The 23673-nt window shown below is 40.0% G+C and overlaps 1 protein-coding gene across 2 annotated transcripts; it reads left to right on the top strand.

Moving 5' to 3' along the window:
- The first annotated feature begins 2127 nt into the window (after nucleotides 1-2127).
- LOC149847739 (protein TIC 21, chloroplastic-like) lies at nucleotides 2128-20443 on the top strand. 2 transcript variants are annotated; one of them, XM_089998163.1, is made up of 5 exons: nucleotides 2143-2435; nucleotides 3850-4107; nucleotides 17998-18201; nucleotides 19707-19791; nucleotides 20202-20443. In XM_089998163.1, exons 1-5 carry the CDS (start codon nucleotides 2151-2153, stop codon nucleotides 20222-20224), a joined length of 855 nt encoding a protein of 284 aa, XP_089854289.1. In that variant the 5' UTR covers nucleotides 2143-2150; the 3' UTR covers nucleotides 20225-20443. The 2 variants fall into 2 exon arrangements, with proteins under 2 accessions (XP_089854220.1, XP_089854289.1); XM_089998094.1 differs by having other exon boundaries at nucleotides 2128-2435; nucleotides 19707-20209.
- The last annotated feature ends 3230 nt before the right edge of the window (nucleotides 20444-23673 follow it).

Below are 23673 nucleotides of genomic sequence, written 5' to 3'. Positions count from 1 at the left end.
CTAGCACTCTTACTCTGCCAAAATCTCTATAGAACCAAACCCAGCCTAGCCGACCTAGCCTAGTTTAAGCCCACATTGAGCCTAGTCTAGGATCCAAATCCCCACCTTACCCATTTCAAGAGCTCGAACCAAGCCGAAGTGTCACCTATGCTCCTCCGCACTCAACGAACGTAGAGAGGGCTACCTGAGCCTGTGGTAAGTTGATTTCATTTTGATGTAGTTTAATTATTTTTAATCATTTTTATAAATTCAGATTTGTTTAATGTTTGCATATCGTTCTTTGACTTGTATTTTTCTGAATTTTGGTGGTTCTTACCATCGAACTCGCTTTTTCTGGGTACTCATGTTTAAGGTATGCCTTCTTTTGTGCAACACAACTCTAACAACAATGATCCGATGTCCCTGATTCCGCTAATCCCTGCTCAACAAAGGATGAAAGGCGTGGGGTCTTGAAGAACGGTTCTGATTATCTTCTCAAATTTAGATCCAGATCTCGAATTCATTTTCTAAATAAAATTTTAATGAAAAAACTGCATTTTTGCTTTAAAAAATCAAGGATCCACACAAATATGTAGACAACCCATATGCATGAAAGATGAATGCATAAAATGACATGGATGTTGGTTTAAAGCTTTTAGAATAATGATATAGAGGATCATGTCCTTTGACTTTGACCTTTTATTTTTATACGAACCTTTTTTTTTAATACTAAAAAAACAGAAGAAAAGTTATGACATCCTTAGAGAGAAAAGATGACAGATTTTTGAGTTTTTCATTTTTTTGAGATTTTTTAAATGATAATATACAAAGTCCAAGTGAGAATTACTTAAGGTTTTGGGTATCATTACCCAATTTTGCTTCTTAGTCGACCTCTTTGACGGATGACAGCTCTTCAGCTACTGAAGGACCTACATCGAATGACATAACAGATAACAAAGTATCTATGATTAGAGGTGTCAAGGGGTAGGGTTTGTTTTGGATCCTGATGAAACCAAACTTGGACCCAATTTTTGGGTATGGTATCGGGTCCGAGCGTGGGTCTAATCGGGTTCACTATAAGAAAAACCATACTCAAACCTGATAAGAACTACATTAACCAGACCCAGACCATACCCGGTAAAACCATTTTTTTAATCATTTTTACATTAAAAAATTATGGGTCACATTGAGAACTCGGGTTGAGTCCGAGTCAGGTATAAATTTTCACAAACTATACTGTGGTCCACGTATTAATTGGATCTTCAGGTTCAGACCCAGATCTTAATCAGGTCTTCTTATTTATCACCATACCCGGATCGTATAGGATTTGGTTCAAGTAAACCCGTCCCGTTGACACCCCTGTCTATGCCTAAGGTTTCAAAATCTAAATCCAAAACAAAAAAACCCATTGTGTTTTTCATGCTCAGGTGCAGCAGCACACTTAAAGTGTGCAATCACATTGTACTTTATCTCAATGAGAGGAAGATTTGGCAAGGTTTGGCTACACAATAGTATGGTTGCAACGGGTTGGATTTGATCTAATTCTGGCCATCCATGCTTAGATCCAACTTGAGTACGACTACCCAGTTTGGGTATGGGTCCAAAGTCCCAACATCTTAAACAACTTTGGACCATAGACGTGCCTTACCTGAACAGAGACAGTGAGAGAGCACCTCCTTTCTAGGTGTGTCAAGGGTCGGGTTTATTTTGGACTCAGGTAAAACCAAACTCAGATCTGATTTGATATGATGGTATCGGGTCTAATCCCAGGTCCAATGATCTACCATAAAAGACACTATACCTGGATCCTATAGGGATTACATGAACCAATCTGGAACCATTCCTGATAAAATAGTATTTTTTTATCATTTTTATATTAAAAATTATGGATCTTAATCGGAACTTGGGTTGAGTCCACATGAAATTTCACAAACCATACCCGGCTCTATATATTAATCAGACCCTTTGAGTCTGATCCAGATTGTCATCGGACCTCTTTGTTTATCACCAAACCCTAACGGGCCTAACCCTATAGGGCTTGGTTCGGGTCGGGTTCGGTTCCGGGTTCGGGTCCGGGTCAAACCCGACTCATTGACACGCCAACTCCTCTCTCTCTAAAGCAGTGTGCTTTGTCAGCAGAGTGTGTGAACCGTGCAGTGGTGGTGGCGGTGATGGTGACGATGTTGCTTTCATGCCCTGGGAGGCCTTTCACGGCCATCTCTTCCGATCTTCTCACTCGCCATCCTCACATACAAAGATCTCATCTTCGTTCACCTTCCTTTCCTCTTCCTAAAGCCCCAAATCCACCGCCACCAACAACCCCGACCCTTTCCTTTTCTCCTCTCTCACCTCTCCTCCGCCCCTCCCGATTCACCTCCGATCCTCTTCACGCTTCCTCTTCTCCTGCCTCGTCTTCTTCTCCGGACGAAGAACTCGACAAGGCGAAACTCGCGCAGGTTTCCCCTTCGCTTCTCTCTTTCTCCTTTATTTGCCTGTGTTTTCTGTTGGTGCAAACCTAAAATTTGTATGTCTTTTCTGAGAATGTGTGTCTGCCGTTGCTTATTGGGGCTATTAGTCTTCTTTTGGTGTATGAGATTTACTTTAATTTGTGCAAATAAATGTAAGATTTTAAAGTGATTGTTATGATGACCATGAAAGTCATGCCAAATTTTGGATGTTTTCTTATGTGCATTTAGAATCTTTTACTGGAAATTTTGATCATTCATGGTGATCCATAAGAAGAAATTTGTTATCAAATGATAGTTTCAAAAATAATTTAAATGGTGTTGCAATGATGAGAACGATGCTGTGTTTTCTATATGTAGAAACACAGGCTAGCGGTGCAACTTCACCTGATTATGTAGGGTACGGTGGAATGGTGGTGATTGTTAGTTGAGTGGAGTCACGAATACTTCAGGTGGAAATTCGAATTCGGAGCACCTAGAAAAGTGTCGGGAGAGGAGCATTGCCATTGTTGGTACGAGGGCCCTTTCGCTTAGTTGTGGAGCGAGGGATGATCAATGTAGTATCAGACATCTAATTTCTTACTAGTAGTTTGTATGGATTGAAATGAGCTAATTGACAGACATTACTAAGCTTCAAATTCTGAGGCGTGTGGATGGATGCATCCACTTTTTCGGGAAATGGAATAGGTTAGGGTATTCACCTTTTCTTCTTATAGTACAATAGTCCAACTTATCATTTTTCTGGATATAACGCGTGTTCATGTTTCCCATTAGGTCATATTTGAGCTGACTTGATTTGAAGCCCAAGCGATAACCCCTCTCGTTTATTAGGGATATACAATCTGATGATAATGGTGATCCACAGACAAGGATGTTATGCCATGTTCCATTGTCAGATGGAAATGGATATACACCAGATTTAGGGAAGATCATGAGCAAGTTTGAATCTCCAGTGTTGCTGTTACCAACAGAGACCAGTGGGTATGACTCTTGCTGTGAAGTTACCGGTGCCTTCCTATAGAAACACATTTACATTTCAGTACAAACTAAATTGGTCATGTCCTGAGATATGCTTTAGTAATGTCTATGGGAATTATATACTTTACAATTTCATACTGATATATTTATTTTTTTAGCATTCATGCAGTCTTCCTCCATTATGTTCTTTTCTACCAGTTGCACCCTTGATGGTTTATATGATATGTCCTTATCCGTGGTTCCACATATTTGCCAACATGAAAAATCTTGTATTTTTGTCTCTCAAGGGTGATAATTAAACCATACAGTGAAGAGCAAGTGGCATCAAATGCCCAAATTGGTTAAACATATGGTTGCCATTGGGCACAAATTGTCATATAACCAGGATTTTATTGATCAACTAACCATTATAATTGCAAAATTTCAGGTTTCCAAGAGGCTGGAAAGCACTTCTCGTTATTTCAAAAGATTAGGCAGCCTTGGTTTCTGGGGTCAGCTTGTGTGCACTGTGGTAGCTGCTGTGATTTTATCATTCTCTGTCATCATTACTGGAAAAATTACATCACCAGCTACCTTTTACGCTACTGCGGGAGGCATTGCAGCAGCCTTTTCGTCAATCTTCTGGTCCTTTGGCTATATTCGTTTGTCTGACAAGCTTCGTAGATCAGCTGGTGATCTTGCAAAGGTAATTTGATCTTTAGTTATAGATTTCGCCTTTGTTTGTTCCTTTGCATACTTCAACAATATCTGAGATATCCCTATTGATGATTATCTTGGATTAGTGATCTCTTAGATTTATAATTCCATTCCTTTCTTTCAATTGATTCTATTGTACCATTGGTTTCTTTGTTTTATCTAGCTTGTTTTGATAGAAAATAGATGGCAAGTGATGCAGAGCAGGACCGGGTCCGGTCTACACCGAGTGACCCGGGCATGTCCAAGGATCTCAACACCAATGGGATAGATGATCGGACCCAGATAATGGATCCGATCACGAGCCCGGTGCCCCGATGCAAGGACGTGGTGCCCCTGCGCACTTACTCAAGGCGAGCCAAGGATGGAGGCAACACCGCACATTGACAACGCCCCAATCCATCAGCAGCGATGAGTTGCCTCGGGTCCAAGGACTGGACCCGAGGCCCAGATCCAGTCATGCCCTATTAATACCTTGTTTTAGGGTTGCGTGAAGGCACATAGAGATAATTGGGGATTACTGCAGCCTTTGTTTCTATTTGTTTATTTTTTTCTGTTTGCCCTTTCAACAACTTTGCTATTTGATTCTTGCTCCCGTTGCATTGTCGTTATTTGTTTTCCCTTTTCATTAAGATTGATCCCATTGTTCAGATTGATTTTTCATTGAAATAAAAAGAACCTATACCATCATTTTCGGTGGTTATTCATTGGAATTTTTCTGCACATCGCACGACGTGGAGTCGTGCTTTTCTTTCCAGCATTCAAGTGTACGCGAAGGCCGATACCTCGCTGCATCAAAGTGGTATCAGAGCCCGGCCTTCCTCCTTTGTCAACGGCATGACGCAAGAAGTGAGGAACGATCCTACGAGCGGAAAAGAGCGGGAGGAAACCGACAACGAAGATCCGATGATGCGGATAATCGACATGATGACCAAGCTCCAAGAAAACATGCTACGCGTAAGCAAGGATGTCGTCGGCATATCAAAATGACTAGATGGACTCGAAGATCGGATCGTGGTCATCGAGAAGACAAGTGTCAGATTGGGCGGTGAGACTGCAGACCCCGTGACTGCGATGGAACTCAAACAGGTCCACTTGAACCCCCGTCAACTTGCTGTGCAACCGGATGGTACCGAGGCAGGCCTGTGCCGAGACACTGGCCACCGGTCGCGTGACGATCCAGCAGGTATTACCATTTTAGAACCCTGGCGTGACTGCCACTTGGGTGGCCGAAGCCCTCCAACCGAACCAAGGATCCATTGAAGGGCCTCCCAACACCGGCCTGGGTGCGCAGGCCTGCCCTCGAGCCACTACCAAGGGACTGCAGACCAGCCATGGCCTGCAGGGCCCGGGCATGACGCCGGGTCAGGTGACCAGTGCGCCAGCATCAGCCAGGGTCGGGGCTGACCTAGCAACCCTCCTGCCGTGTGTGCAGGGTGGGTCGGTCGTAGCCCACCAGCGGGCAGGAGGGTGTGGACCTTTGTGGGTCAGACCGAACTCGACCAGGTTTGGCAAGGAACCAGTACTATCAGGGCACGGACGGGGACCATCCTTTGTGTCCCAAGGAGCGGGTCCAGGCCTCGAACCCCATTACCCGACCTACCCAGTTGGGTCCGGTTCGCAGGTCACCCCAAACCAGATCCAACCTATTAATTTTGAACCCCAATTCAGATCCCCTACCGACCCAAACTTATATCGGACTCGGACGGAGCTCCAGTTTGAATTTGAGCCGGGTCAAAACCAGACCCATCTTGCTACGGATCAAGGATCGAGTTCAAACCAGGCCTTCTCACACCACAACTCGATCCATGATCCCACGTACCCCCTTCTGGGTTCGACGAATAGTTTAGGACTTAATCCGATCCAGATCCAATCGGGTGAATCATCCCAATACTACACCAACCAAGCCCAATACCCATACCAGACCCAATCTGTTAACCCGTCCCCGATCCAGAACTCAGTACCATACTCGACCCACTACCTCTACCCTAATCCAACCCATAACCCAAACCCATATTATCTCGTTCCTACCTACTTAGAGCCAGAGACCCGACCAACCCTTCCACCTTTAGTAGGACCTCCTGTCATACCAGTGCCATAACGCCGGCCACAGATGGTTCCCACCCACGGGCGAGCCAGACCGAGGCAGTTTCCAGCAGCCGCCATGCAGATTCAGCAGGGACCGACGCGACCTGAGCGCCGACCACGCATCATGGGAGTTCGTCAGCACCAGCCTCCAGGCGAACAGTACTGTGAAGATGGTGATGAAGCAGTGTTGGATGATGACGCTTTTTGGAACGAGTATCCTACAAGAATGGTGGAGACTCGTCAGCAGAGAGCACCAGAGCACTGTTAGAAAGTGAGTTGGAATACATTGGGTTCAATAATGAACCCATACTTATGCACGTGAAGTGCAAATATACCCATTAAAGGGAAACAACACAAGCACATAATGTGCTAACCCATAAAACCCATAAAAAGGGAAAAATATGACATAAAGTCATAAGTTGCATATCATTGAAGAAACAATGGACAAGGGGTAAAAACCCCATTACAATGAAGCATAAGCTCCCTCAAGAAGTAAGAAATACAAAGGGGAGAGCCCCTATTTATAACAACAAAAAGGAGCCTTGGAGGGGCTCCACACATAGACTTTGGAGCCCCTCCAACGGTCACAAATGTGACCGTTGGAAGGGGCCCAACGTCTATTTGAGTGGGCCCCCCAAGGTACCTTTTGGTACTTGAGAAAAAAGAAATAAAAAATAAAAGAAAAAAAAAATAAAATAAATTACAATCACATTCATAAAGTGAATGTGCGTAAAACAGAAGAAAAGACTAAAATACCCCTACGGCTAAACAAAATGAAAATATATATATATATATATAAATAGGAGGATACATTTACATATATACCATATATGTATATGTATCATCTTTTATATATATAAAATATATCTAATTACAACAATAGATGGGTACATTTTAACACCCCCCCTCAAGCTTTGCAGGGAAACGAAAAGATTGAAAAAAGGGCAAAACTCCACGAGGCTTCGGCGACTCCAAGAGGCTTCGGCAAGGATGCAATGAAACTTGAAATAGCCTTCCTCCAATTGTCTTCAAATGATGAACCCATTTCTCGAACCATCCAGGGTACTTCCCTTTGTCCTATCTCCAAGATCCTGAGAAAAGAAAACAACAAAGAACAAGTAAACAATATCTTTGCACTTTAATAAAAAAGGAACATTCCTAACAAGGTGCAAAATTTATGCATAATATGATAGTTACTTTAGTATGAAACGAAAAATTTAGAAAACCAAAGTTTCTAAATCATACATTATGTTAAAACAAAATGAGCGGAAGCAAATTATGCAAAAATTGCAAGAATGCATAATGCATTCATATGGTCCACCATTGGACAAATATAACCCCATAATGGGGAATAACAAAATGATCCACTAAGGGATACCACAAGAAGTCTACGAAGAGGCATAACATACATATGCTTTATTGAATGAGAGCCCAAAAAAGGCCATAAAGAGCATATGCATATACGAATCATTATATGAATTGATACTCAAAGAACTAAAACATGCTTCAACCATGTAGTGAAGTTCCAAATAAGAGAAATGAAGTCTCCAAGCATACTTTAGGCAAAATAAACCCAAGAGTTCACAAGGTTTTTAAAAACATTTATGAAAGTCACACTTAATTAAAAAAAAAACATTTTACATATAAGGGTGGCAAAAACCATAAGCACTTAATATATAGATTAAATGCTAAGAAATCAACTTGATATGCATATCAAAAAGATGATTTACTTGAAAAACACAAGTCATGAATGAAATTTTGCAAATTTCAATAATAGTTTATTCATTACAAACAACTTCCTCATTAGTCCTCCAAAACCCATAAATCAAGTGTATAAGCTACTAGATCAAGAATATAAAGCCATTAAAGGCCAAAGACACACACAAAGGTGTGTAAAAAGAACCTCTTGTCTACATATAATAATACTTGAAATAAGTGCATCTACGACAAGAACAAAAGAATACATGCCAACATGGACTAAAAAGTATCTCTTGTCTACGTAAAAAATACACTTAAAACAAAGTATGTTCAGCTACTAGAACAAGAGTAATAAGCCAACCATGGGCAAAAAACACAATGCATATCTTGTCTACATAAGATGGCACTTGAAATGAGTGAAATAAGCCAACCATGGGCATACATCTAAGCGACTAGAACAAGAACACAAACGCCAACATAGGCTAAAAATCACACACCATGGTGTGAATCAACGTGTCTTGTCTACATATAAAAACACTCAAGTCAAATGTGTTCAGCTACTAGACCAAGAGAGCAAAAAAGCCAACAAAGGGCTAAAAACACACGAAGGTGTAATAAAATTCTTGTCTACATATGATGACACTTAGATAATGGGCATAAAAGGAAAAGACTTTTGAGGCAATAAACTTGTAATGAAAATAAACCTCGAGTGAAACAATATTCCCTTTTAAAAAAGAATACTCATAATAACATTTTTGGAATAAATGCAAGTAAAACGTATCTTCAACAAGATACTACAACCGATAAAATAATATTCTTTAGAACAAATGTGTGAACATACACACCAAGAACATTTGTGAAAAAACACAAGAACACATGTGCACAACGAGCACAACATACAGAATCACAAATGTGCAAATGCACTCATAAGATTCATAAACAAATAGAAGGTTGGGCTATAATCCAAAACATCTTGATTTTAAATGTACCTTAAAACATTTAAGGTTACAAATACCATATGTCCATCACATTTACATAGAAGCATCCATAATATCAATGGCACAAGAGAAAAAATGAGTGACACACTCATAATTAGAGATCAAATAACAAATCATTTTAGAGTCCCAAGGTGCCCATAACTCACCTCAACAACCATCTATAATATGGAAGGTGGACAATCTAAAAATGATACAACACGAGGTGCCCATAACTCACCTCGACAAACATCTCTAATATAACAATACTAAGGCCAAATAAATGATGCATTAAATAACATGTGATGGACAAACATAAATGCCACAAAAGGGCAATAAACACATAAGGAATCATTTTCCAAATAAAAGTTTTTACAAAGAGGACCGATTAACAAATTGAATCAAAGGTCCAATATAATCCATCAAAACAATTTTTTCATAAACACGAATTATGCTTAATCTTCAAAAGAAGTCTTGTACATCAAAAAAGGCTTACTATGCAACATAACATGAAATATTAAGCAACATCATGTGTATGAACCGATTTGGAACAAACAAGCCTTAACTATGAAAGACATAAGGTGCAATTAAACGGTGAAGTTGGTGAAGTTCAAAAATAACAAACTTAGGCCAATATAGGCATTCATAAAGATGGTGAAGTTTGAAAAACTTATGAAATCTACTATTGCAACTTAAAAATGGTAAACAATCATGAAATCTTCATAAAAGAGTATATACTCACAAGAAGATTATAAGGACCGAAAGGCTCCTTAAGGAGAGTTTGAACAAAAAACATATACAACTCCCAAAGAAGGAGAAAACTCCATTAAAGTGGAAGACATCCCAACAAAATAGATTCATTAACAAAACCTTATGATAAATAAGATTGTACTATGGCTTAAATAAAAAGTAAACATTTATTGAGGAAAAATTTAACACTCTTAAGTTTTATAAAAAAACATGACTTAATAGATTATTACTTACTCCTAATGAAATAAGTACACAATAAACATTAGTGAAGACCATAACTTTTGTAACGAAATATGCGGAAAAGCAAAAGAGTGCATTAAGCACTTACAACATTCACTAATGAACAAACAAAAGGGCAAACACCAAAACCCACAAGAGACAATCACAACATAAAAATATAAATGTCTCTTATTGAAAAGAGAGAGAACTCTCTAAATGTTGAAAACATCCTTAAGAGTGTAAAGATGGAAAGAAAATCACCATATTCCATAAGACCATTTTAAAACTTAATTCAATCGGTATTATAAAAAAAAACTTTCTTAATTAAATGTTGCTCATATAAAACAGACACATAATATGGAATTTTTCATATATGCCAAACATTTTTCAAAAAACTACATTTCACAAGCATTTTAATCTTAACATACCTTTCTTTAAAGACTAAACATTCATACAAAGGTATTTTCATAAACACGGTTAGGTTTAAAATGTAAATTCAAAGTTCCAACGGTCATAAATTTTTACCGACCCATTAAAGCAAGTTTTGAGCAATCATATATCTAATTTTTCGCCAAACAAGTTATCATTTAAAGTTTTTCAAAGAAAAACATACGAAAACGATTCAATGGAGTAGCAAGTAACTCAAAAAAAGACATAATGACAAAAAGCACACATAAAGAAAAGAACATATTACATTCTTCATACAATACTCAAAGAAATAGAATGCATACTGAATAACTATAAGAAAGACAATAGAGAGAAACGAATACTTCACCATTTTTCTTTAACAAATTCTTGAATACCACGCTTCCCGATGCACCAAAGAGCAACTCGATCTCAACCTTGCTCTGATACCATGTTAGAAAGTGAGTTGGAATACATTGGGTTCAATAATGAACCCATACTTATGCACGTGAAGTGCAAATATACCCATTAAAGGGAAACAACACAAGCACATAATGTGCTAACCCATAAAACCCATAAAAAGGGAAAAATATGACATAAAGTCATAAGTTGCATATCATTGAAGAAACAATGGACAAGGGGTAAAAACCCCATTACAATGAAGCATAAGCTCCCTCAAGAAGTAAGAAATACAAAGGGGAGAGCCCCTATTTATAACAACAAAAAGGAGCCTTGGAGGGGCTCCACACATAGACTTTGGAGCCCCTCCAACGGTCACAAATGTGACCGTTGGAAGGGGCCCAACGTCTATTTGAGTGGGCCCCCCAAGGTACCTTTTGGTACTTGAGAAAAAAGAAATAAAAAATAAAAGAAAAAGAAAAATAAAATAAATTACAATCACATTCATAAAGTGAATGTGCGTAAAACAGAAGAAAAGACTAAAATACCCCTACGGCTAAACAAAATGAAAATATATATATATATAAATAGGAGGATACATTTACATATATACCATATATGTATATGTATCATCTTTTATATATATAAAATATATCTAATTACAACAATAGATGGGTATATTTTAACAAGCACCCCTCCACCTACGGGGTGAAGCTAGACCTTCCGGAGTTCACTGAGCGATTCGATGCGGAGCAGTTCTTCGACTGGGCCTATGCCGTACAGTTTTTCTTCGACTACCACACTGTCGTTGAGCACTGTCGTGTCTCACTAGCATCCACTCGGTTGAGAGGCTTAGCGCAAACATGGTGGGTTGAGCTGTAGAGGTCGAGGGAGCGGCAGGGATTAGAGCGCATACAAACATGAGAGAAGATGCAGCGATTGATGCAGTCAAAGTTCGTGCCGTCAGACCATGCTGAGAGAGCGTACAAGGAGTACCTGACCCTACGACAAGACACTCGTACTGTGGCGGAGTACTGCTGAGTTCCATCATCTATCACTGCGAGTGCAGATCGAGGAGACCGCCCGCCAGCAGGTCACGAGGTATATTTCTGGTCTCCGTCCTGCTATTTCTGATGATTTCAGTTGTGTCACAGTCGAGTCATTGGATCAGGAAAGCAGTTATGCCATGAATGTGAAAGAAAAATTGAAAAGGAGGTAGGAATATAGGACCTCCCGTAGTAACCAGTCCAGTCGACCCAAGTCGAGTTTCCCAACTAGGGGAGCGAGCTCCCCTAGGAAGGATGACTCCAAGTCCACCCCAAGAGTAGACCCTAGCAAGACTGACCAGTCTGGACCCGCATACCATACCCGATCCAAGGTCAAGCCTAGTGAGTCTACCATCCGTTGTTTTAGGTGTTAGGAGTTAGGACATGTTGCGTCCAAGTGCCCCACCGTGAGCAAGAACGCTCATTTCGTCGAGGGAATTGTTGAGTCAGCGTCTGATAGTGAGAGTGAGGGTGAGTCATTGGTTGAAGGGGATGACGAGAGGAAAGTCGTAGAGTTCAACGGCAACTTCGAAAATTTATTGTCTATTCGTCATGTGTTGACCGCACCCCGAGAGTCGACCCCTGCAAAATGGTTGCGGAATAACATTTTTAGAACCTGTTGCAACTGTGAGGGGCATGCATGTGATGTTATAATTGATACTGGGGCATATGAGAACATGGCGTCCGAGAGTGTCGTGTCTACCCTGAACCTGAAAATAGAGAAATTGTTCCAACCATACAAGATGACATGGTTCAAAAGAGAAAACGAGGTTCCTATCACTCAACATTGTTTAGTTCGGTTCTCCATGGGAAAGCATTACCCCGATGAGGTGTAGTGTGATGTAGCCCCTGTGAGTGCGTGTCACATTCTTTTGGGACGTCCCTGGTAGTTTGATCGCAAGACCATTCACGATGGCCGTAGGAACACGTACTCATTTCTTTTTAAGGATCATAAAATAGTTCTTCTCCCTATCAAGGAGACCGGTTTTCCCACTGTGGATAAGCCTGAGCGAGTTCCCTGACACGCGGGCCTATCTTACCGGTCTTTCTTGAGCCATTGTCGAAAAGATGGTTATTGTTATGCCCTGGTGGCTAAGCCGTCGGTGAGTACGTCGTTGCCCGTTCCCGCGAACATCGCGCTCCTTGTTGAGGAGATTCACGACATTATGTCAGACGACCTTCCTGATGGTCTACCTTCGATGAGGGTGGTGCAACACCCCATTGATCTTGTCTCGGGATCGAGTCTCCCTAATCTCCCCGTGTATTGCATGAACCCATCCGAGCATGCCGAATTGTTCAGGCAGGTTCAGGAGTTACTGCAAAAGGGTTTTATTCGTGAGAGTGTGAGCCCTTGTGCAGTACCCACCCTGCTGACTCCTAAGAAAGATGGGTTCATGCGCATGTGTGTCGACAGTAGAGTGATCAATCGCATCACTGTCAAGTACCGTTTTTCCATTCCTCGGTTGGATGATATGTTTGATATGTTGGTCGATGCCTCTATTTTCTCCAAAATTGATTTAAAAAGTGGGTACCACCAAATCCGTATCCGAGAGGGGGTTGAATGAAAAACGACATTCAAGACACGTGATGGATTGTATGAGTGGTTAGTCATGCCATTTGAGTTATCAAATGCCCAGAGTACTTTTATGAATATGATGACCAAAGTATTGCGTCCTTGTATAGGGAAGTTTGTTGTTATCTATTTTGATTTATAACTCGTCTTTATCTAATCATTTGAGTCATTTGCGTCAAGTCTTAGAGATTTTAAGGAGAAAAAAGTTGTATGTCAATGCCAAAAAGTGTGAGTTTATCACGTCAAGTGTTGTGGTTTTGGGTTTTATTGTCGTCTGATGGAGTTAAGGCGGATCCCGCCAAAGTCCGTGCGATTGTAGAATGGCCTACCCCAAAGACTATAGGAGTGATCCGTAGTTTCCACGGGTTAGCCACTTTCTACCGTCGTTTTGTGAGAAACTTTAGCACTCTCATGGCCCTTATCACGGAGTGCCTAAAGGGTACTAGTTTCCATTAGACGTCTGCCGCGGGAAAGGCCTTCACGCTCATAAAAGAGAAAATGACTAGTGCCCCCGTCTTAGCCCTTCCTGATTTTAGCGCAGTGTTTGATGTTGAGTGTGATGCCTCTAAAGTGTGAATTGATGCAGTCCTGAGTCAAAACCGCAGGCCCATTGCTTTCTTTAGTGAAAAGTTGACTCAAGCCAGGTGCCAGTACTCCACTTATGATATTGAGTTTTATGCTGTGGTACAAGCCCTTCATTTTTGAGGCATTATCTTATTTATAAGGAGTTTGTCTTGTACACGGATCATGAAGCGTTGAAGTATTTGAATAGTCAAAAGAAGTTGAGTGCTTGTCATGCCAAGTTTCTTGCAAGAGTACACTTTCACTATTCGCCATCAACCAGGTACTCTGAACAAGGTAGCTGACGTACTTAGCAGGAATAATAGCCTTTTGATGACTATGTCAGTGCAGGTCATTGGGTTCGAGCAGTGCAAAGAGTGGTACCCGACGAACCCTGATTTCCAGCAGGTCTGGGAAGTGTGCCTCTCCCCTAATAGCACAACTGACCTACGATTTAGTATACACAACGGTTACCTCTTTCGAGGTAACAAGTTATGTGTGCCTGCATTCTCTCTTAGACTCCAATTGATTTTCGAGTTACATGAAGGGGGACTAATTGGGCATATTGGGCATGATACGACGTTCACACTGTTAGATGAACGATACTTTTGACCCAAAATACGCAAAGATGTCAAGTTTGTCCAAAGTTGTCGAGTGTGTCAAGTGTCCAAGGGTTGACATTAGAATAGTGGTTTGTATACTTCATTGCCCATCCCTGAGCGGCCTTGGGAACATGTTTTCATGGATTTTATTATGGGTCTTCCTAGAACTTCACATCGTTTTGATTCCATCCTAGTTGTGGTTGACCGATTTTTCAAGATGGCTATCTTTGTCCCGTGTAAGCGAACCACCGATGCTTCGTTAGTAGCCTCGTACTACTTCAAGGATGTGACCCACTTTCATGGATTGCCCCACACGATCACCTCAGATCGTGACACACGCTTTATGAGCCATTTTTGGAAATCGTTATGGGCCTTATTGAAAACCAAGCTCCAGTTCAACAGTGCATACCACTCACAAACCGATGGTCAAACCGAAGTCGTGAACCACACCCTAGGGAACTTGCTAAGGAGTCTAGTTGGGGAGAATGTCAAAACATGGGACCTAGTCTTGCCGCAAGCCGAGTTCGCATATAACAGTTCCATCAACCGGTCCATGGGAAAGTCTCCTTTTCAAGTGGTTTATGGTCGATCACCCACCCATGTAGTAGATCTAGCACCTGTGTCCAGTCTCCCGGACCCAGCCCCAGACACGTTTGATGCCGTTGAATACATGCGTGATATACATAGACAAGTCTGAGTCAAACTTGTTGAGAGTTACGAAGCTTACAAAGCTTTCGTAGACCAGGGTCGTCGAGATGTCCAATTTCAAGTTGGTCAGTTAGTATGGGTTTAGTGGGTACCTATGGTAATTTGAGTTCTAAGAAATATGGCCCATTCAAGATCCTCTGACGATTGGGTCCGAATGCCTACCTCCTTGAACTTTCCAAAGATTGGAACATTTCGCCTATCTTTAATGTGTCTGATCTATATGCTTATTGTAGTGACAACAAGTCGTCAGAGCCGACTTCTTCCCAATCAGGGGAGAATGATGCAGAGCAGGACCGGGTCCGGTCTACACCGAGTGACCCGGGCGTGTCCAAGGATCTTAGCACCAATGGGATAGACGATCGGATCCAGATAATGGATCCGATCACGAGCCCGGTGCCCCGATGCAAGGACGTGGTGCCTCTGAGCACTTACTCAAGGCAAGCCAAGGATGAAGGCAGCACCGCACATTGACAGCGCTCTGATCCATCAGTAGCGACGAATTGCCTCGGGTCCAAGGACTCGACCCGAGGCCCAGATCCAGTCATACCCTATTAATACCCTATTTTAGGGTTGTGTGAAGGCACAAAGAGATAATTGGAGATTACCGCAGCCTTTGTTTCTATTTGTTTATTTATTTTTGTTTGCCCTTTCAGCAACTTTGCTATTTGATTCTTGCTCCCGTTGCATTGTCGTTATTTGTTTTTCCTTTTCATTAAGATTGATCCCATTGTCCAGATTGAACTTTCATTGAAATAAAAAGAACTTATACCATCGTTTTCGGTGGTTATTCATTGGAATTTTTCTGCACATCACACGACATGGAGTCGTGCTCTTCTTTCCAGCATTCAAGTGTACGTGAAGGCCGATACCTCGTTGCATCAGCAGGTACATCTAATGAAAAGATCTTGTATACAATATTCCTAAATATTTCAAGAATAGAATCAGGTTGACCATGCATAGATAAGATATGACATTTTTTTTTGGTATTCATAAGGATAATGTCTAGTACTGCTCATGTTCCATTTTGGACAAGTTGACATGCGTAGCATTTTGGGCAAGTTAAAACTCCAAGAATCTGGAGATCTAGACTGTGAAAGCAATTATATTTTGGACTCACTTTCCTTGGACTTCATCAAGGTCTGTGTTTTAGGTGGTTAATGCCAAAGTTGCCAAACTAGGAAGCGGAAGCAGAAAACGATACGGGAAGCGGAAGCAAGACATTTTAAAATTTATAGAAAGTGGGAAGCGAAGTATCAATTTGAAAGCGAAATATGAATAAAAAATAAAGCAACATGGTAACTGAATAAGAATCAAACAAGAAACAAATAAAAACTAAAATAAAATTGATCATTCTTATATTTCATTATTTTTCAGTGAAAAAGTTAAATTTTTGTTAAAATCTAACAATGATGGTTACCAATTTAGAGAAAGTACATGGGAAGTGAGTGGAAGCGTAAGAGGAAATACATGAAAAACATGAAAAGAAACGTGAGAAAAGCATATAGGAAGTAGACCATGCGTGTAGGAAGCACAGAAAAAGCGTGGGGGAATCAAGATTCCCATGAAGTTTTGGAAGCGAGGAGTATTGTGCTTCCGAAGCGAGTTTTCGGAAAACGTGCTTTCCACCTACCTAAGAAGCTTCCGGTAACTCTTGTTAATCTCAATGTTATCTTATCATGATTTTGATAAAGATGCCACAGGTTAAAAGGAAATGGCTTGAGACTTTAAGTTACTGAGAAGTGGTTGATATTAGAAACGTTCATTCTGCTTATGGTCTGAGGAGCTGATGTGGTGGGCTGCTTCTAGAACTTGAAGTTTTCTTGTTTGTCTATGGATTCAGTTACCAAAGGATATAGCTCCACTGTGTGCAAGTAGACTTCTTCACATGGCTCTCTTTTTCTGTTTTAATTGTTTGCCTACTTTTATTATCATTTTTTTTATGAAGTGGAAAAACCATGCTACTTTTTCCTAAATAAATTAATCAACTGTGGTTTGGCTTACATGAACGGCTTCCAGATCTCATTGTAACTTATGTTACTCTTTGATATGTTTTTCAATTGTTCGAAGTAGGGAAGAAAAAGAAAGATCTTGAACAATCATTGAGTACCTTTTTCATATACATGGACTCATGTACTGAATAACAAGCAAATATCGCCATCTTTATTTGTTTTATTGATAAATAAATTCATCAACTGTGGTTTGGCTTACATGAACGGCTTTCAGATCTCATTGTAACTTATGTTACTCCTTGATATGTTTTTCAATTTTTTGAAGTAGTGAACAAAAAGAAAGATCTTGAAAATCATTGAGTGCCTTTTTCATATATGTGGACTCATGTACTGAATAACAAGCAAATATCACCATCTCTATTTTTTTTTATTGGCAAACCGGGGTTAGGCAGCCCCTTACCAGTTACACAGATAATTTAAATGATAACAAATCATTGAGGGTGGGAAAACATTCTGGTGGTTTGTCTTTCCACACCCTGTCACCATGACCAAAGCCCATCCTAGCTAGGCTTTGAGCTAAATAATTTTGGTCTTTATCAACTAGATTACATCGAATTCCATTAAATGCAAACAGGACATTCACCACCTCTGATCTCATCAAATTTTACTGCATATTATCCATAAGCACCTGTAGGGTACAACAGTACAAATTAAGATGAGCATTATCTTGTCTACTTCTAATGACTGTTCATTTCTACAGTTTCCTACCTTGCTTTGGAGCAATATTAGGGTCTAGCAGTCTAAATTTAAAGCAGATATATGATGTTACAGATTCTTCTAATCAAATTGCACTTTGCATCCATGCCATCTCTGAAGCTCAGTATTAAATTTCTTGGTGTACCTTTTTTAGGCACCTCCTCGGGCTGAAGTAGTCAAGAGCTTAAAAAATGGTATAGTCATAAATCTTCTAGGCATGGGTGCTGCAGTGCTTGGCATGCAAGCTACTGTTGGATCTTTGGTGGCTAAAGCTCTTACATCCTCAGCAATTCCATATTACCAAGGGATAACCCCTGGCTCTAGCCCTGTTTTAGCCTTGGATGTGTTCTTGGTACAGGTAAAATTCCCAAATACTTATGTTTTTAGCAATTTCAGTTATTTGTACATCATCTTATGCATCAATTGTCATTATTGATATGATTTATTTGGTATCTCTTTTATTAATTGACATGATTTATTCTGAGCTATATGGTCACCTTTCCACTCAAATCTGTTCACCTCATTGCTTCGTGCATATTTGATGCAGTTGATTTAGTAGCATGATTAAAAGCTATTTTTAAGTTTCTTTCACAACTGGTAGTAAATTTTATTTGTTTTTTGAAATATTTTATTTATTATATTTTATTGGTTTGGGTTGAAATAAAAAATCTTGATAAAAAGAGGTAGTAGTAGATCCTGGTTGACAATAAATCAATGAGGCTAACATACTGCATACAAAATCTAAACCTATTATAGTTAAGGTAGTCTAAAGATTAGAAAATGACATTGATGACATGTAAGCCTTGACTTTCTTCTTTGTGCTTTGTGAAATGTACCGCACATAGAAATACTAGCATAGACAATCCATTGATGGCATCTTAATTTTAGGAAAGGAATCAGATTCTTCCTCTGTATTTATCTTAAAATTTATTTTTGAGGAGACCAAACCAAAAAGAAAAATGAGTTTGGCTGACCGAAGTCCCCCACTAGGTAAAATTGTAATTTTTCTGTTTGAACATAGCCAGTTTCTTTGGTCCGAACCCTCCATAAGGAGCATGGTTTAGCTGGCAAGGAAATGAAGATCATATGTTGTCAACGAGGGAGAAAACCCATGCATGATCTGCCAGCCACTCGATTACCAACATCCTATCTAGGAGATGCAAGGTTGGCATAGATGACAATCTTCTCTTTTACTATCGAATGAGTAGAGGTGTGGTCCATCTCATCTTTTAAATACCCACTTGATTTTCCATCTTACATTTCAACAAGAATCAATGTCTCACCAGTGTTGTACCTTACCAAACTTTTGTCTAGAAGGTCGGTCCATTCATATGGTTGTGCTTGACACCTGACAAATGATGAACATGGTTGTCATGTAGATTCTTGGGGTTACTGCTACCAACTTTGTCCCACCAAAGATGTGAAAGATGTGATCCAATGCACGTATACACTCAAAGCCTCCATTTTGCAAAACAATGAGCTTTATTGAAAACATGTATGCAGGTATGTACAAAATCAAGAAGAAAATAGTGAAGAGAAATGACAAAGTCGATCACTTCAATCTAGTACAACTTTTAACTGAGTACTTATAAAAATACGGACAAATTTTATGAACTATGAATCATGAAAACAATATATTCATGACAACTGCATTTTCTTGTCCGGCTCCAAAATGAACTTTGTGGAAGTTCCTGCATGGATCAAGCAACAGTCTTGTGTTCTAGTTGACATACTGGCTTCAGTTGATCTGTTTCAAGCAACCATGTTTTTTCTTAATCTAGTGTCTTGTATATTTCATTTTTTGATTAATTTTTGCGCTTTTTCTCTTTTGATGATTCCCATATTATCTTATTGATTTTGCAGGCCTCTGCAAATACTATCCTTTCTCATTTCTTAGGGATCCTTTTCTCATTGGAACTACTCCGTTCAGTGACCTTACCGCCAGAAGGTGTTGTGATACCTAAAGCTGCATAGTTCTCTCTCAATTGGCTTTTAAATGTCATGGCTCTCATGCAAGCAACTAATGCATCAGACTGCAGTTACTGTTAGCTCTCCTCACAATTTACAGGACTAGCTTCTGCCGATAACATCGATACTAGTGTGAACATTATCCCATTTTTGGTTGGAAATCTATTCTCAACTGCTCACAGGCAGTTGGTGTTTCTTAAATCACCAATATAATTTCTAAGCTGCCTCAAAACCATCACTCATTGAAACTCTGAAGCAGCTTTGGATTCCTATCTGAGAGAGAGCACTGTCATTTTATTTGCTTGGTTGAATATTGATCTTTGTCATGCATATTTGTTAATTAAAGTACTTAAGAGTGTTCTGTTCTTAGCCCTGTGAAATTTTCAACAGGGGATCCATATGGTGTTAGGTAAATGGTGCATCACTGGGATGGTTTTGAAGCATTCAAGGTTATGACATGTCTGACGATGCATTGTAAGGTTAGATCTGTTGGTCTTCAATCGCCTAAATGCGTGTCAGTGTAACCAGAGACCTTAATGACAAATGATGGTCATGAGATGTTTCATCTAATAACCTCTGCTGCACATTTTCGAGGTTTAAATCAATGAAATAGTGTACATGCCCATTTGAAGTCATCTTTAGATCCTTTTCCTTTTTTATTTTCTGTACTAGTCTGTTGATATTTTTCAGTGTATGAAGGTCTTTCCTTTTGCAAACAAAAATATAAAAAATGAAAAAAGTTGTGTTGTTTGTAGTGAGCATGTTGTGACATACGATCCCTCAAGGGCACTAACATGACGAGGACGTAAAGTATGGTAGACTTTCATTGTGCCTTCTCTTTTTTTGTTAGCAAGGTGATGTGCCTACAATTGTCATTTCAATGTCATGAATAACTCTGCAATTTAAACAGGAAACATTAAATCAGCAGTTCTTCATAGAGATTCTACAAGAACCCTGAGAGAGAGAGAGAGAGAGAGAGAGAGAGAGAGAGAGAGAGAGAGAGAGTATTTTACATGTTTGGTTCACGTCCATCCATTTTACACTTTTTCACCAAACCCCAACTCCGCAAGCAACAAATTAAACTATGAAGTGATGTTTTAATATTTAAGTAAATAGCTGATTGAATCTATTATTCCAATCTTCCAATGCTTATTGCAATGTAATGCTCATAGCTCTGCACGCATTGATCATTGACTGTTCGTCCTTTCCGTTTGATAGCTGATTTCCTGGTATTTTCGAGTGTGGCGGACAGATGACCCAGTCAAAGAAAATAAGCCAAAAGACATGATCACATAAACATATATTAGGTTCTGTTTGGCAGCTGGTAGTTAGGAGTTTCAGTTTGGGAAATTGGAAGCCATCAATTCCTGGGACAGGCTGCTACCACCTCTGGGAGGTGATAATTACCAAATCCTGTCCCGAGTGCAAACGTAGAGAGGTGACTATCTCATCTCCTTTTTCTCATTTCCATAAATCACCTTCTCAATGTCATTCTCCCAAACAACCATGACCGTAGCGGTTTGACCAAATTTAAACCTAAATCTTCAGTGCACATCTCAGCTACCGTCTCCCTTTCTGAGCCTCACTCATGCTGAGATTGAATCACATGATTCAGTCATTTTACTACCCAAAAAGGTTTTGCAGAGCTCCACCGTTTTCATGGAACTCAATTTGGCAGTTGCACTTGCACACATATATCTCTTAACAAAGCTCAATGTGGTGCTAACAAAATCCAATTAGCACTTAGTCTGCTTCATGCTTTGACTAGTTTCACACTCCACAGTAGTTTTACCATAATAAACAAAGGTTGCGTTTGTATAACACGGAAAGGCGTTCTGCAAGGAGCGTCCTTCCAACTTAACAAAATCGGACACCATGGGAATGGTTTCCGTGGAAATGCGGGGGGATCCTGTTGATTGTGGGGGCTTCCTTCCGCTCAGAAGGAGGTTCCACTGTTTGCATTGCCCAGATGGGCCCCGACTGAACACCATGCATTTCAGTGGAAACTCTCAAGTTTCTGTGGCATGCTAACGGTCCCAAAAGAGAAGCTTCGTTTGTTGGCAACAACAGATTCAAAGCAATGCATATTAACATAGCTAAAAATAAACCTTGCTGCTTGAACCCTGAACATCTGGACGAAAAAGCAAATGCTGGTTGACCTTTGTTTGCACGAAAAAGCAAGTCTGGAGAACATCTGGACGAAGTTGGCAAAGTCTATGGAATCATTATCCTCATTCCAGAGATTTATATTCTGCTTCAACATATTCATTTAAGGGGGATTTGTTTCATGCCCTTTCTTATGAAAAAGGTTCGCTTGGGAGAACGGGAGATGAGAAACGAGAGGGTCCTCCCTCTCGTTTAAATAGGCAAGAGAGTGACCTTTGGTGTTGCTAAATGGCAACACCAAGGTAACCACGTTAGAGCTTAACTCTTCACAATTAACACTTGCAAAGAGTGAAATACAGTGGGAGTAAAAACGGTGGGCACCACCACTATAGGGCTGTCCAATGGGTATTGGATCTGGATCTTAGATAAGATCCATATCCAAACCCAAAGTGTGCACAACCAGATAAATGCAAAAAAAAAAAACAGCTTTTCTGCCAAAAATGGGTTCATACCTCCCCCCCTTAGGGAAGCACTTTCCCTCCAAAGTGGTTCTTTCAAAGGAAAGAGGCTTCCCTTGAGTGGGAGTGTAACCCACACCTTACAATAAATATATCAGAAAACCCAATAAAAAGCAAACTAACAAATGCAACAGAATCTGACAGAGCTAAGAAAATAGCCTCACCCATCTAAGCGTCTGATATGAAATCAAAATCACATTACCATCACATTCATCACGACAAGATAGAATTATTGGTTCAAACTGCCATCCTAAGAATTTCAACATTTGCTGGTACCATGAACAGAATCCAGATAGGGAGCATCCCCTCCAGATTGCCACATCCAGAACAAATTCAGCAGACACCTACATCCTCACTGTTCTAAAAGATTTCATCTTATCTAGGAAAAGCTGCATTGCAGGTTCACCTTTCCTGTGCCACTCACTAAGTACCTCTTAATACTTGAAAATGACTTCTGCCTCAAAAAGAATGAACAGATTCTCGTAATATGGATAAAATGAACCGTGACTATGTGTACCACCCTTCACCAACAAGAATTATACTTCTAATATTAGGAAATAAGACACTAGGTTCTCATTCCAATTAAAGGTCTATTAACTAATACAAAACAATTGATTTCATGACTCACTTCAACAACTGCCACTTACAGAGGTCTATTCACTTAGACCAGGCAACCAGTTATCCAACTTTCCTTCATCGTGATGACCATGACACTAGGAGAACATAGTGAATTGTTCTCCTGTTTTTCTTCTTCTTTATTTGTCAGAAAAACGGAGTTTCGCTAACCAAAAACTGTCTAGGTTTACATATGCTCAAGAATATTTAAGCACATGCATTTCAACAACCATCTATCCAACTTCCCTTCCTCTTGACAACATTTACACTGTGGCCCTGTATGGCTTTGAATGCCATGCTACATGGACTGCAAAACATGTAGATTTGCTAGTTTCCAGTAAAATGAAAGCAAGAGAATAAAATGAGAAGGGACACGACGAGTGAAAAAAAAATGAGAAATATGTTTAATCTTAATGGATTTCTTTGTTATGATAGGAAAGCTGGCAGATAACCCCTGTGAGATTTGAACCCAAGATCCCTCAGTTATGATAGTGCAACCTAACTATCCAGCTATCTCATTCAATCCCACTTGGATTCTTGAATATAGAAAATTCTATCAAGGTGTAGCTCCGTTAGAGAATAACACATCTAAGGAATTCAAGTGTAATCTACATTTCCTTGGA

The sequence above is a fragment of the Nuphar pumila genome, chromosome 1 (assembly GCF_984573655.1).
Source record: "Nuphar pumila chromosome 1, dmNupPumi1.hap1.1, whole genome shotgun sequence".
NCBI classification, from domain to species: domain Eukaryota; kingdom Viridiplantae; phylum Streptophyta; class Magnoliopsida; order Nymphaeales; family Nymphaeaceae; genus Nuphar; species Nuphar pumila.
This window is presented reverse-complemented; position numbering and strand designations above follow the sequence as displayed.

What these genes read in the sequence shown, in the direction of transcription:
- LOC149847739 (XM_089998094.1), top strand. Translation starts at nt 2,151, where the DNA reads ATGGTGACGATGTTGCTTTCATGCCCTGGGAGGCCTTTCACGGCCATC. An exon ending in CAGCTGGTGATCTTGCAAAG is followed by an intron (nt 4,108 to 17,997) that starts GTAATTTGATCT and finishes TACCTTTTTTAG; the next exon opens with GCACCTCCTCGGGCTGAAGT. An exon ending in TGGATGTGTTCTTGGTACAG is followed by an intron (nt 18,202 to 19,706) that starts GTAAAATTCCCA and finishes TTGATTTTGCAG; the next exon opens with GCCTCTGCAAATACTATCCT.